This window comes from Manacus vitellinus, unplaced genomic scaffold (genome assembly GCF_001715985.3).
Source record: "Manacus vitellinus isolate BGI_N305 unplaced genomic scaffold, ASM171598v3 ctg7180002428963_pilon, whole genome shotgun sequence".
Lineage (NCBI taxonomy): Eukaryota > Metazoa > Chordata > Aves > Passeriformes > Pipridae > Manacus > Manacus vitellinus.
In genome coordinates, this window is record NW_021937902.1 from 6350 (window position 1) to 18997 (window position 12648).

At 54.2% G+C, this 12648-nt stretch overlaps 1 protein-coding gene across 1 annotated transcript; it reads left to right on the forward strand.

The window, feature by feature from the left end:
- The first annotated feature begins 1792 nt into the window (after positions 1-1792).
- LOC108639557 (ankyrin repeat domain-containing protein 26-like) lies at positions 1793-10867 on the forward strand. The gene is made up of 13 exons (XM_018071974.3): positions 1793-2531; positions 2946-3060; positions 3305-3478; positions 3567-3673; positions 4381-4471; positions 4728-4903; positions 5072-5165; positions 5631-5912; positions 6171-6406; positions 8079-8211; positions 9414-9695; positions 10393-10628; positions 10807-10867. Exons 1-13 carry the CDS (start codon positions 2314-2316, stop codon positions 10865-10867), a joined length of 2205 nt encoding a protein of 734 aa, XP_017927463.3. The 5' UTR covers positions 1793-2313.
- Positions 10868-12648: the final 1781 nt, after the last annotated feature.

Sequence of the window (12648 nt, forward strand, 5' to 3'; positions counted from 1 at the left end):
GTGCTCTGGGAGGGATGGGAAAGGGGATCAAAGGAGCCAGCGGGTGTCAAATGCCCCCAGATCTCAAGGGCCAGGCTCGGGGCTGAAGGGATGGAGAGCAGCCCTGCATCCAAGGCCATGGGGATAGTGGGGGATGAAAAGCAGGATGGGAGCCAGCAATGGGAGCTCACAGCCCACAACCCCCCCGTGTCCTGGGCTCATCCCACAGCGTGGGCAGCAGGGCAGGGGGGTTCTGCCCCTCTGCTCCGCTCAGCTGAGACCCCCCTGCAGTGCTGCCTCCAGCTCTGGGCAGAGGGCTGGCTCGTGTCCCATTTGTCACCCACCAGCACCCCCAGAGCCCTCTCCCAGCAGGTTCTTCCATCCCTTCCTCCCCCAGCCTGCACCGATCCCGGGGGTTGCCCTGACCCGGCTGCACCACCTTGGTCTTGTCCAACCTCAGCAGATTCCCGTGTGTGCCGGGAAACGGGGGGAAGGGGAATTCACCCAACTCTTGGGGATTTGTTTGTCTGCTGGTGCCCCAGGGAAAAACAAAACCCTGTCAGTCCCATCTAGTCTGTCCCATATTCCACCCAGGAACCCTCCACCAAACAGATCCACCAGGTGGGGGGAATTCCAGGGCCCTTCTTCAGGGACTGATAGTCTTTCCGTGATTCTGTGCAGAGGGTGAGCAGTGGCCACCAGCAGAGCAGGGCCATACCCACAGTGCAGCCTGTGCAAAAGCACACACAGCATAGAGGGGCTCCTCCGCAAGAACCAACGGCAGTCGCCATCAAGACTCCAGGATGTGTCCTCGTTTTCTTCTGTTCCCCCTGCCGGCTTTGCTTCTCCCATTCCCCCATCCCAAGGCTGTCCCCTCTTCTTCCCTCTGCTTGCCTCTGGGACAGGCTTTCTTCCCAGGCTGGGAGTTAAGACTTCTCTCTCTGCCCTCCATCTGAGTGCAAATCAGTCCAGCAGACATCTTCAAGGCCGAAAGAGAAGCCAGGCCTGAAGGCCGAGCCAGAGCTGTCCTCTGCTCCCTTCAGCTCTGCTCACAGCTGCATCTTCAGCCTGTCCCAGAGGCCAGGCAAATGTGTGCCCTTCCTCCGGGAAGGCTTGAAGCACAATGGTGTTAAGATCATGGCCTCCAGGTGAGCTATTGCTACTACTCAGTTGCCAGACTCTTGCAGTGCTTTCGAGCCCTCCTCTTTGTGTTCTGGGCAGAAGATAGTGAGTAAGCTCCTGGTAGCCTTAAAACACAGGCAAATCCCTGATCCCGTGGGAAGCAGATCAGTTTGTAGCCCATAAAGAAAAAGGGAAATTTCTTCAGCCTGTTTGTGGTCCATTGTAGTGTCCCTCCGCTGAGAAAGCTGGTGCAGAACCTCTGATCTTTCAGTTGGTGTTGTCATCGAGACAAAGTGGGACAAGATGTGTTTGAAAGTTTCTTCCTGCCCTGCTGCGTGCTGCCCGTTGGCTGGTGGAGGAGCAGAGCAGAAATTCACTGTTGGCATCTGGCAAAGCAGCAGGAGAGAGCAGTTGTGAGGGGGAGAGGGGGTGAGGTGTCTGCTCTTCAAGAGGGACAAGACAAAGGAGTTGGGGAATTGTCCTGGAACTCTGGCCTGGCAGGCTTGGAGCGCTGGGTGGGCATTTCTTGAGAGCTGTGGTGGCCCCACTTCCTCCTGAGCCTCATTTGATGGCAGTGTGTCCAGAGGCAGCCCGGCTCCAGGCTGAAGCAAAAAGCCAGAGCGGGTGATGCGGGAGCTGCTCCAGCGCCTACCGCAGCCTCCGGCCCGGTGGGAGCGTCCCGGGCCCTGCCCCGGGCGCCCTGAGGCGGGGCAGTGCCCACTCCCGCCGGCCGCCCTCACAAGGCCCAGGCCGCCTCCTTGCCACAAGGCCCAGCAGGGCCGCCCTCACACCTGCCCCGCCCTGCCCTGTCCCGCCCGGCCCCACCCTGCCCCGTGGCCTCTGTCACACCCCACGCTGACGTGCTGAGCCTTCCACCAGCCATTGTGACGCCACAGGCGCCAGTCGGGCACGGCTTTGTTGGTGCCCGCAGCCGGCGCTCAGAGCTGCTGTAGCCTCTCGGGGAGCAGCAGCACATCCCGCTCGGGGAGCATTGCGCGCCTGCATCGCCGTCTTGGCAGCTGCAGGCCACGACCACTGCGCAGGGCGACCTCGTCTGCCTTGTGCTTCATACCCTGTGCCCGTCCTTATTCTCGCCCCTTTGTCACCCTCCCCCTAAACCTCGCCCCGTCCCATTCCTCATCCCCACTTGGCTCCCGGCAGCCCGCCGGGGCCTTCTTGCCCTTCCTGCTGCTGGGAGCTCCAAGCAGGGCCATGCCGTGGCTTCTGAGCAAGAAGCGACGGCAGTCGCCCTCCAGCAGCCCCAGTGGGCAGCCCTGGGCTGCCACCAGCTCCAGCAGCGCCTCCCAGCTCCGGGAGCAGGGGCTGGGCAGGCTGCACCGCGCGGCCGCCCGCGGTGACCTGGGCTGGCTGAGGCGCTGGCGCTGGTACGTCAAGGTAGTCGGCATCGACAGGCCAGACCAGGAGATGCGGTGAGTTCTGGGCCACGCTGATGGCACACCTTGCCTGCTCCTGAGCCAAGCTGCAGTAGTCCTCGGCAGCCCTCTCTTAGGGACAAGGCTTGAAAAGTGACATTTGCCCTGTCAGCTGGGACAGGGAACTCTTGAGCTTTTCACTGCTTGCAGCTGCCGCCCGGGCTCCAGCGCTGCTGCAAACGCGTGTTGCCCACCTGCCCCTTGGCCGTGCTCTCTCTGCAGGGCTGTTCTGCAGCTGCTCAGCCCTCACCTGTTCTCTTCTGCCCTCTGGCTCATCAGGGCAGGGTTGCAGCAGCAGCAGCAGCAGCAGCAGGAGCAGAGTCCGGGCAGGGTCCCCAGGGTGTTGGGTACAGACACAGCTTGGGCTCATCCTTTGTCTGTCTGGGTTAAGAGAGTCTGTTTAATTTTTAGGACACCTCTGCATCTGGCTTCGGCCAATGGCCATGCAGATGTCGTCAGATATCTGCTAAGGAAGAACAGCCAGCCCAACCTCGCTGACAGCTTCAAGAGAACGGCCCTGATGAAGGTGTGTGCAATGCCTTCTGAGCTTGGAGGTGGGGCTTAGTGCTGGGGTGTTAAAGGGGAGGTGTCTGGCAGGATTCCTTGCAGGGCAGGGCCATAGAAACACACCTATTGCAATGGGCACGGCACAGCCTCTGTTAGCTGATCTTTGAAGATGGTCTTCTATGGCAGCACTCAGGAGCTGAGGGAGTTGTGACAGAGGGGGATGAAAAGTTGGGAGTCTTTCCCTTTTGGTGTGTTGTTGCCAGGCAGTCCAGCAGGAGCAGGAAGAATGTGTTGCTGTTCTGCTGGAACACGGTGCCGACCCCAATCTGGCAGACGCTGACGGCAACACTGCCCTTCACCTGGCTGCCCTCTCTAAAAACACAGCTGTAGCAGGGCTGTTACTGGAGCATCATGCCAACAGTGATGCTCAGAACCAGGTAACCTTGGCACGGGGCTAAAGCTGCTCTTTCCAACAGCTGCAGAGCTTGTCTGTGTCTTTCTAATGGGGATTCTTTCTCCTTTTAGTGGGGATTTACCCCCTTGAAACTTGCAGCCTTGCAACAGCACGAGGAGATTCTGGAGTGCCTTGTGAACAAAGCAGCTGACAGGCCTGCTCAAGCCCAGGGGGAAAGGTGAGGGCTTTGTCAAAACAGCACCCGGGTGTTCTGGGTAGTCTGCAAGTGTGACCCAGACGAGGGGCGTGGCAATGAGCTGGGAAAAAGAAGGAGCAGCCCCGTGGAAGCAGTTCCCCGTGGGACTGGTAAATGCAGGTCTGCCCTTGGCTGCTCTCCTACCTCAGGGGCTCTCGTCCTTTGCCCGCTGAGGTCTGCAAGAAAGCCTTGTCTGTGGTGCCCTCTCCCCACCCAGAGCCAGAGCCCCGGGGAAACTTGCCAGTAGCTCAGCAGCGTGGCTGCTCTGCAGGCCAGGGGGGTTTAAGGCACGGCAGAGTCGGTGCGTTCAGTGCTCTGAAGGGAAGCGTTGGGGGAAAGAGAACCAACACTGTCCCAGGGGACACGAGGGGCTCCGAGCGCACAGAAGGAGAAAACTTCCTGCCATGGAGATGGTCAGGGGGTCGAAGGGCTTGCCCTGGGAGTTTGTGCAGCCACATCTGGGGGGACTTTGAAGAGCAGTGCAAGGAGCCCTGAACAGCATGGCCTGAGCTGGTAGCTGAGGCTGCTTTAGGGAGGCCCCTTGTAAGAGAAATTCTCCAATGCTTCCATGGACTTGGCTTTGCTTTCCCGGAGCTTGTAGGAAAGGGGGGAAGAGCTGTTTTGGGAGCAAGCAGGGGAAAACTGATGCAGGATCAGACATGTTTCCGATGAAATTTTGCATGCTTTAGGACTGCTCTTGTGGTTCCTGGAAGCCCTGAGGCTCACCTGGAGGAAGATAATCTGCGCTTGCAGGAGGAGCTGGACAGGGCTGGCGCGGAGGTATGGAAAGCCTGTCCCCACAGGGAGAAACCTGGGGGTGCCTGTTGCTTCCTATCCATCCTGAAAACGGACAAAACAGTGTTCAGTGTGTTCGTTGGGGAGCAGAAGTGAAGCTTTGAAGGGACTTGAATGGATTGCAGTTCTTTGGGCAGAGGGGATGCACACAGACATGCAGCACCTGAGTTCTTCAGCAGCAGCTGGCTCCTCTCTGGAAAAGCTCCCCTGACAACTGTGCATTCTTCCCGTGATTTTACAGCTGCAGGAGGAGGAAGAAAAGCATCTTCAGTCTGAGCATTGTGTTCCTGACTTGAAGACTGCTTTGGATGCCAAGAAAAGAGAGGCAGTAACTTCCTCCCAGAAACTGCAGGACCTCCTGTTGGCATCTTGTGAGACCAATCCGACTGTGAACCAACTGGAAGAAGACGCGCAAGAGTAAGAGAGGAACCCAGTGAAGCGAGGGGTCTGTGGCTTTGGGGATTGGGTGGAAACAGGGGGAGAGTCAGTGGGATTTTGAAGGACACTTCTGCTGTGGCTTCTGTTCCTTAGCACAGTTTGTCTGGCATTGGCTTTTCTGGTAATAAAGCTGTATTTCTTCTTAAGCTTTGCAAGTGAGAACAGCAGATTGGAAGCCACTGTCCAGCAGCCAAGCGAGAGCGTTGAAGCCCTTCCGAGAGCCCTGCAAGCCTCTGCCTCAGTAAGCTGGTCCTAAATTTGCCTTTTTGTGACTCTTGAGCCTAGTTGCCTATTTCTGTGGGGCAACTGTCAGATGAAGTTTTCCTGGAGAGCCTGGGGAGCTCAGTTTCTGCCTTCTCCTCAGCAGAGGCTGCTCAGAAAGCAGCCTGGTCCTTTCCCCAGCTGCTACAAAAGCCCTGAGGGTATTTGGTGTGCTGGACACTGGAGGAATTCTTAGATTCTAAATTAGGAGTTTCATCATGAGCTCCAAGGGACCCAGAAGTATTGTTGCCAGAAGTGTCTCCCAAATTCTTAAGTAGGTGTAAAGTTTCTTCTTTCTGTCGGGGAATCTTTCAAGTGTTTCCTAGGCTCATTTCCAGTAGATGATAAATACAGTTGCCATGGCCACCCCCTTGAGAGGTTTTCCCAGAATTCACTGCCTTTAGATCACGCTGAGTTTCCTTTTCTTTTTTTTTTCTGTGCACAGGGTGGTGAACTTTCCCAGCAGCTGGACATGGAGCCTGGAACAGGCATGCAGCTCGAGGCCCTAAACCAGGCTTTGCAAGAAGAGCTGTCCACTCTGCTTGGGAAGTGTGAACAACTGGAGAAGAGCAAATGTCAGCTGCAAGAAGAGGTGACAAAACACCACCACCATTTGGAGACTTTGGTGCTGGATGGCAGCCAAAGAGAACAGTGTACAAGAGAGGTGGCAGAAGGAGCTGACCAGGAAAGAAGTGCAAAGCTACAAGAGGTCAGCCTCGTTTTGCAAGTAAGTGAATTTCTCCCCAGTGTCCACAGGCTCTTCATTAGGAGCTTTGAAGCAGAGTGCTCATTTGGGCTTCTTTCCCAATGAAAAGAATTGTTTGCCCTGGTAGCTCCTGGGTTCTGCCTTGATTGCTGCTGGGAGTGAGGAGGCAGAGCCGCCTCTCTGAGTAAGGCTGGGCCCTTGAAAGTGGGTGTGTGCAATTTTGTGCTGGGCAGAGCTCTCTTTTTCTTGTGGTGGTTGAAGGTGCACTGTCTCCTTCAGGCACAGGCAGCCCACCAGGCCCCACTAGGACAAACTGGAGACAGTCATTGTGATTCCATGAGAATCCAGTTGGAAGAAAGGATTAGAAATCTGGAAAGTGAATTGGAGAGGATCAAAAACACCCAAGAAGAGAGTGCTTCTCGTAAAGAAGCAACACAGGGAGAGATGGAAAGGTACAAAGAGCTGTATCTGGAGGAAATGAAAACCAGAAGATGCCTTGACAAGAAACTGGAAAGGTACGTCCGTGCTTGTTTGGAGTGGTAATAAGAGAGTCCTTTTCTTCCTGCATTTTCCTTGGAAATCCATCTTCTACATCTGGCCAGCATTATTGCCCTCCATTGGCCAACAGGGTCTGATGGAGTTGCCAAGACCCTCTCCTTGATATTTGAAAAGTCGTGGCAGTCAGGGGAAGTCCCAGGTGAGGGGGAAAAGGGAAACCCACTGTGCCCATCTTTGAAAGGGGTAGAAAAGAGGGCCCTGGGAACTGCCAACGTGTCAGCCTGCCCTCTGTGCCTGGGGAGGTGATGGAAAAGATCCTTCTAGAAGCTCTGTCAAGGCACGTGGATGACAGGGAGGTGATTGGAAGCACCAGCACAGCTTCCCCAAGGGCAAGTGCTGCTTGACCGACCTGGTGGCCTTCTAAGATGGAGTGACTGCCTCAGTGGACAAGGGCTACCCATGTCATCTCCCTGTCATTCTGGAAACCCTTTGACACAGTCCCCCACAACATCCTTCTCTCCAAAGTGGAGAGAGATAGATTGGATGTGTGGACTGTTAGATGGAGAAGAAATTGGGTGAACAGTGCCATGCAGAGGTGGTGATCAATGGCTCAGAGTGCTGAGGGTCATCAGTGCCGAGTGGTGTCCCTCAGGGGTCTGGACTGGGCCCAGTGTTCTTTAATGTCTTCACTAATGATCCAGAGGAAGGGATGGAGTGCACCCTCAGCAAATTTGCAGCTGACACCAAGCTGAGGGGTGTGGTTGACACAGCTGATGCCATCCAGAGGGCCCTGGACAAGCTGGAGAAGTGGGCCCATGGCAATCTGCTGATGGTTTACCAAGAGCCAGTGCAAGATGCTGGCCGTGGCTCAGGGCAGCCCCTGTATCAGTGCAGGCTGGGGGGTGAAGAGGGGCAGAGCAGCCCTGCCGAGAAGCCCTTGGGCTGGAGGAGAGGCCGGACATGAGCCGGCGATGTGCGCTCGCAGCCCAGAAAGCCAATTGTGTGCTGGGCTGTGTCCAAGGCAGCGTGGCCAGCGGGTGGAGGGAGGGCATTCTGCCTCTCTGCTCTGCCCTTGGGAGAGCCCAGCTGGAGTGCTGCATCCAGCTCTGGGCTCCTCAGCACAGCAAGGACCTCCAGCTGTTGGGCTGAGCCCAGAGGAGGCCACCAAGGTGCTTGGAAAGATGGAGCACCTCTGCTAGGAGGAAAGGCTGGGACAATTGCAACACTTCAGCCTGGAAAAGAGAAGGCTTTGGGGTGACCTAATTGTGGCCTTTTGGGGTGTGAAGGGAGCCTACAAGAAGGATGGAGAGAGTGCATTTAAAAGAGCAGGTAGTGAGAGGACAAGGGGGATTGGCTTCAAATGGAAAGAGAGTAGGTTTAGATTTGATCCTAGGAAGAAATTGGTTGCTGTGGGGGTGGTGAGGAACTGCAACAGGTTGCCCAGAGAAGCTGTGGATGCCCCATGGCTGGAAGTGTTCAAGGCCAGGTTGGATGGGGTTGTGAACAAGCTGGTCTGGTGGAAGGTGTCCCTGCCCAGAGCAGGAGGCTTGGAACTGGATGATCTTTAAGGTCCCTGCCAAGCCAAGCCATTCTAGGCTTGGATGCTGTCTGTGCTGTTTCTGTGAGACTGTGGGGGAAAGGCTGGTTCTTCCTGTGTTTCATGGTTTTCTTCACTAATTTGCTGTGCAGGCTGGAAAAGCTTCTGAGGATAGAGAGCAGGAAACTCCGGGTTAATGAAGAGAAAGGAAGTCAGTCCCAGCTGGAAGAAATGAAGAAGAGATATTCTGAAAAGGTCAAGGAAGTTGATAGATTCCAAAGAGAGGTGAGCTGCGCTCTGGGTGGGGCTTTTTGGTTGTGGTGTTCCTTCTTTTGAAAGCTGGGAGATGCTTTCCCTCTGTTTCTTGTCATGCTGATGATTTTTATTCCCCTTGGTTGCATTTTGGATGTGATGGGCTTTTCTTAATGCTCCTCCTGCTGTTCCAGTGGGAGATGACTCGAACTAATCCAGGGTAGTTCTCCTTCTGGGGAAAGATGCAAATGTTGAGGGCAAAGCAGTAGGTGTAAGGGCTGATGGAGGCCAGGCTGTCCTGCAGAGGAGGGGCAAGCCAGGAGTGGCAGCCAGCCTGGCAGGGTGCGTGAGCTCCCGGGCCAGGGAGCCGTCCCACAGGCCCTGAGCAAGAAGAGCAGAACAGGCCCCCTGACAGTGAGCGGGGTCAGCCAAGAGTGCAGATCCCTCGGCTGGGCCCTAGGGATGGGCAGGTCTGCCGTCCTGGCAGGACATCACGTCCATGGGCTGAGAGCAGTGGGGCCCAGCTGAGGCCTGGCTGCAGCTGGAGGGAGGCTGTGACAGCGTCCTCTGGGTGTGACAGATGAATTGCTGCCCTGGCAGAGAGGGGAGGAACAGCACTGTCACTGGCAGGGCACCATCAGCCCCTGAGCCCTGTCTCAGGCACGAGCTGAGCAGGAGGCACTTGAGGCTTTGCTTTTCTGCACAGTGTTGTTGCTGCCCAGGGCCCAAGGAGGACAGGGGCCTCCCAGGGGAAAATCTGTCCCTTCTTGCTCACAGGGAGCTGTTTCAGCCCATCCTGTGGTGGGGAGCCAGAAGGGCTGTTCCCAGCAGTGCTTTTGAGGCTGCTCTGCCTGTGCAGCAGTGGCACAGAACCTCTCATCCCTTCTCCGCTCGTCACTCGGATCCGTTGCTAAAGCGGCGTCTGTCAGAGTCACGCCTGGGTTTGAAGGCATCCCTGTAGAATGGCTTCCTGCCTTTGCAGTGATTCCTTTGGAGTCCAGAAGCGTGGAGCATTTTTGCATGAGGAACTCCAAAAGGCTGGGAAGCTGAGGAATCCTATGAGAAATGATGGGAAAGCTGTTCTTGCTGGAAAAGAAAAGCCTGGTTGCACTTTGTGTCTAGTCCTGAGCCAGCAGATGATGAATAAAGTCTCCCTGGGCACCCAGTTTTGGATTTTCCCAGAATTCACTGCCTTTACACCACGCTGAGCTCCTTTTTTTATTTTCTGTCTGCAGGTTGCTGAACTTTCCCAGAAGCTGGACAGGGAACGTGAACAGTGCACGCAGCTGGAGGCCAAAAATCAGGCTTTGCAAGAAGAGCTGTCTACCCTGCGTGGGGAGTGCGAGAACCTGGCCATGGACAAATGCCAGCTGCAAGAAGAGCTGGCAAAACTCCACCATCATTTGGAGACCAACGTGGTGGATCGCAGCCAACTCGAACAGTGTAAAAGAGAGGTGGAAGAACAAGCAGACCAGGAAATAAGACAAAAACTCCAAGAAGTCAATGAGTTTTTGCAAGTAAGTGAATTTCTCCCCAGTGTCCACAGGCACTTCCTAAACTTCTCTTGTGGCCATGGTGTTTGGTCTTTTTCTTTTGCTCCTGTATTCTGTGGGTTAGCTTCTGTCTTTGCTGAAGGCAGTGGCAGAAGGCAATCTGGTTGGGCAGGAGTGCTGTCATGGGTGTGGAATGTGCCGGCAGGTCCCTGAATGCAAAGGCTGCCCAAGGCAGATTCCCACTTTGCAGTGCTTGGGGGGATCTCTGTGCGCTGCTCTGCTTCTCACTGCTCATCCTTGAATGGGTTTGGCAACTTGCAGCTGTCATGGCCAGACCTACAGGTGCTGCTTTGTCCTTGTAGGGGGTGAAAGTGCTCAGAAAAGGAGTCACTGAAATTCCAGGGATGGGAGGGAGGGGGTGGAGGTGGAGGTGGAAGCTCTTCTTGTCTTTGAAGAATCCCTTTGGACATGCCCTGTCCTACAGACCCAGTGTCTCTTCATTAGTAGCTTTGAAGCAGAGTGCTCATTTGGGCTTCTTTCCCAATGAAAAGAATTGTTTGCCCTGGTAGCTCCTGGGTTCTGCCTTGATTGCTGCTGGGAGTGAGGAGGCAGAGCCACCTCTCTGAGTAAGGCTGGGCCCTTGAAAGTGGGTGTGTGCAATTTTGTGCTGGGCAGAGCTCTCTTTTTCTTGTGGTGGTTGAAGGTGCACTGTCTCCTTCAGGCACAGGCAGCCCACCAGGACACCTTAGAAGAAATCAGAACCAGTCATGTGGACTCACTGAAAAAGCAGCTGGAAGACAGAATTAGAGATCTTGAACGTGCACTGGGAAGGACAAAAAGCAACCAAGCAGAAAGACCTTTTCAAAAGGAATCCACCCAGGCAGAAGTGGACAAGTACAAAGAGCTGTATCTGGTGGAAGCCCAAAGAAGAAAAAGCTTCGCCAAGAGACTGGAAAGGTAAGTCCGTGCTTTTTTGGACTGGTAAGAACAGACTCCTTTTTCCTCCTGCATTTTCCTTGGAAATCCCTTTTCTACATCTGGCCAGCGTCAGGTGTGAAAGCAGAACGTGGCATCTTTGTGGGGAACGTTCCTTCAGACCCTTCCCTTCCTCAGACCTGTCTTCCTTTCTCTTTAGAGTTCCAGCAGTAACCCCACAGCACCACCACTATGGCATTATTGGTGTCTTTTCAAGTTGAGGTTGTTTTAGCAGGCAGTCTTTCTGCCAGTCTCTACTCTCCTCATCCCGTGGGTGACAGAAAAGATGAATCTTGTGCCCTTTCCTGTTTGAATAAGGAGAGGCCTCTGGGAGAAGAGAGTTGGATTCTGTGAATCCAAAATAAGGCGGCTCTTTCTTGGCTTCTGTTTTGGCAGCGGGTCTGAGGGTTGAGCTTTCCTTGAGAAGGCCAGGGTAGGCCAGAGTTCTTCTGGAGGTGACACTGCCTACTCCTTGCACTTGGTGTGATTTCTTAGAAACAGGCCCTGTGAACAAGCTCAGATCAAAGGATGTGCTGGTTTTGGACGCTCTTCATGCCCTTGGCTTTTAGAAGTCGAGTAGTAGCCAAGGCTGTGGAGGGTAACTTTGCGAAAGCCTTCCTGCCAAAGATGACTCTGTGTGTGCTTGTGAATGTTTCAGAGCTACTGAGAGACTTGCAGTGGCCAACACCAAGCTCTTTTTGGAGCGCCACAGAAGCAGATCTGCAGTCCCAAGCAGCGCTGTCAGCGGACTTCTGGCTGCAAGTCCACTTCTGGATTCACCTGGCCTGGGACATCTTGGCATCAGTTTGGGACTGAGCAGAAGTCTGGCTCTCAGAACACCACCCAGACACCTGTGGTAAAGCCCAAGACTTCTGCTCATCAGGTTTGTCCAGATTTTCCAGAGTGGTCAAAAAAGATTGAAATGGAAGCAATGAGCTGTGGAACTCCATTCTTTCCCAAGAGAAACTGTGGGCAAGAGCACTGTGGCACAGGAACCTCCCACCTAAGTTCTACCCTAAATTTACACGTAGTAATCTTCTGTAGTCTGTGGGGTTTGGCAGGAAGCCAACTCCAACTGGCTACAGATGGTTTTGGTGTCAGAAGTGGGATTGTTTTGGTTCCTTTGGTTTTGTTGTGGGAACGTTGTCTGGGAAAGCTGCCAAGAGCAGGTTTGTTTGTAAACATCCACCATTGTTTTGGGACACTCCTGGGAGAGCTGCCAAGAAGGATTGTGTTTATCTAAACATAGCTTTGTTTAGGAACAAGGAGAAAGAAAAATAATAACAATGGTCTTTTTACTAATTTTTTTCCTGATTCTTGCTGTTTTTGTGCCTGTCCTAGGACATCCTGTAAGGGACCGTTCAGATGGATGGAACAAATTGCTTCCTTTCCTTAATTTGGACATCCACGACCTAGTAGCCAGTTTCCTTAATGGTGGCCTTCAAGGTTTGGTAGCAAAGACTCCAAGATCAGCTCTAACCCATCCCTACATTGCTCAGTGACAATGATCCTAGTGGTGAAGGCAGCGAAAATGCTACTTAAAATTGGAGAGGTGGTGCTGCATTGGTCCCCTTGTTGTACGAAAGGAATCGCTGGAGCTCTGGGGACAAGAAGTGCCAAGGGCCACGACAACTGTACACAGGCAACAGTATCGGAGGAACCGAGATGCTGTGACCCCCATCCATACATCCAGTACATCCATGACATCATTGTGTGGGGGGACACAGCAGAAGAAGTTTTCGAGAAAGGACAGAAGATCATCCAGATTCTCCTCAAGGCTGGTTTTGCCATCAAGAAGAGTAAGGTCAAGGGCCCTGCCCAAGAGATCCAGTTCCTAGGGCTGAAATGGCAAATGGACGACACCAGATACCAACAGACGTCATCCACAAGATTGTAGCAATGGCTCCACCCACAAACAAGAAAGAAACCCAAGCTTTTCTGGGAGCCATTGGCTTCTGGAGGATGCACATCCCAGAGTACAGCCAGATGGTGAGCCCTCTTT

Bases quoted from the DNA above. Each gene is read 5' to 3' on its own strand.
- LOC108639557 (XM_018071974.3), top strand. From the start codon at position 2,314: ATGCCGTGGCTTCTGAGCAAGAAGCGACGGCAGTCGCCCTCCAGCAGC. The intron at 3,061-3,304 runs GTGTGTGCAATG...TGTTGTTGCCAG, and splicing joins AGAGAACGGCCCTGATGAAG to GCAGTCCAGCAGGAGCAGGA. The intron at 6,407-8,078 runs GTACGTCCGTGC...TTTGCTGTGCAG, and splicing joins CTTGACAAGAAACTGGAAAG to GCTGGAAAAGCTTCTGAGGA.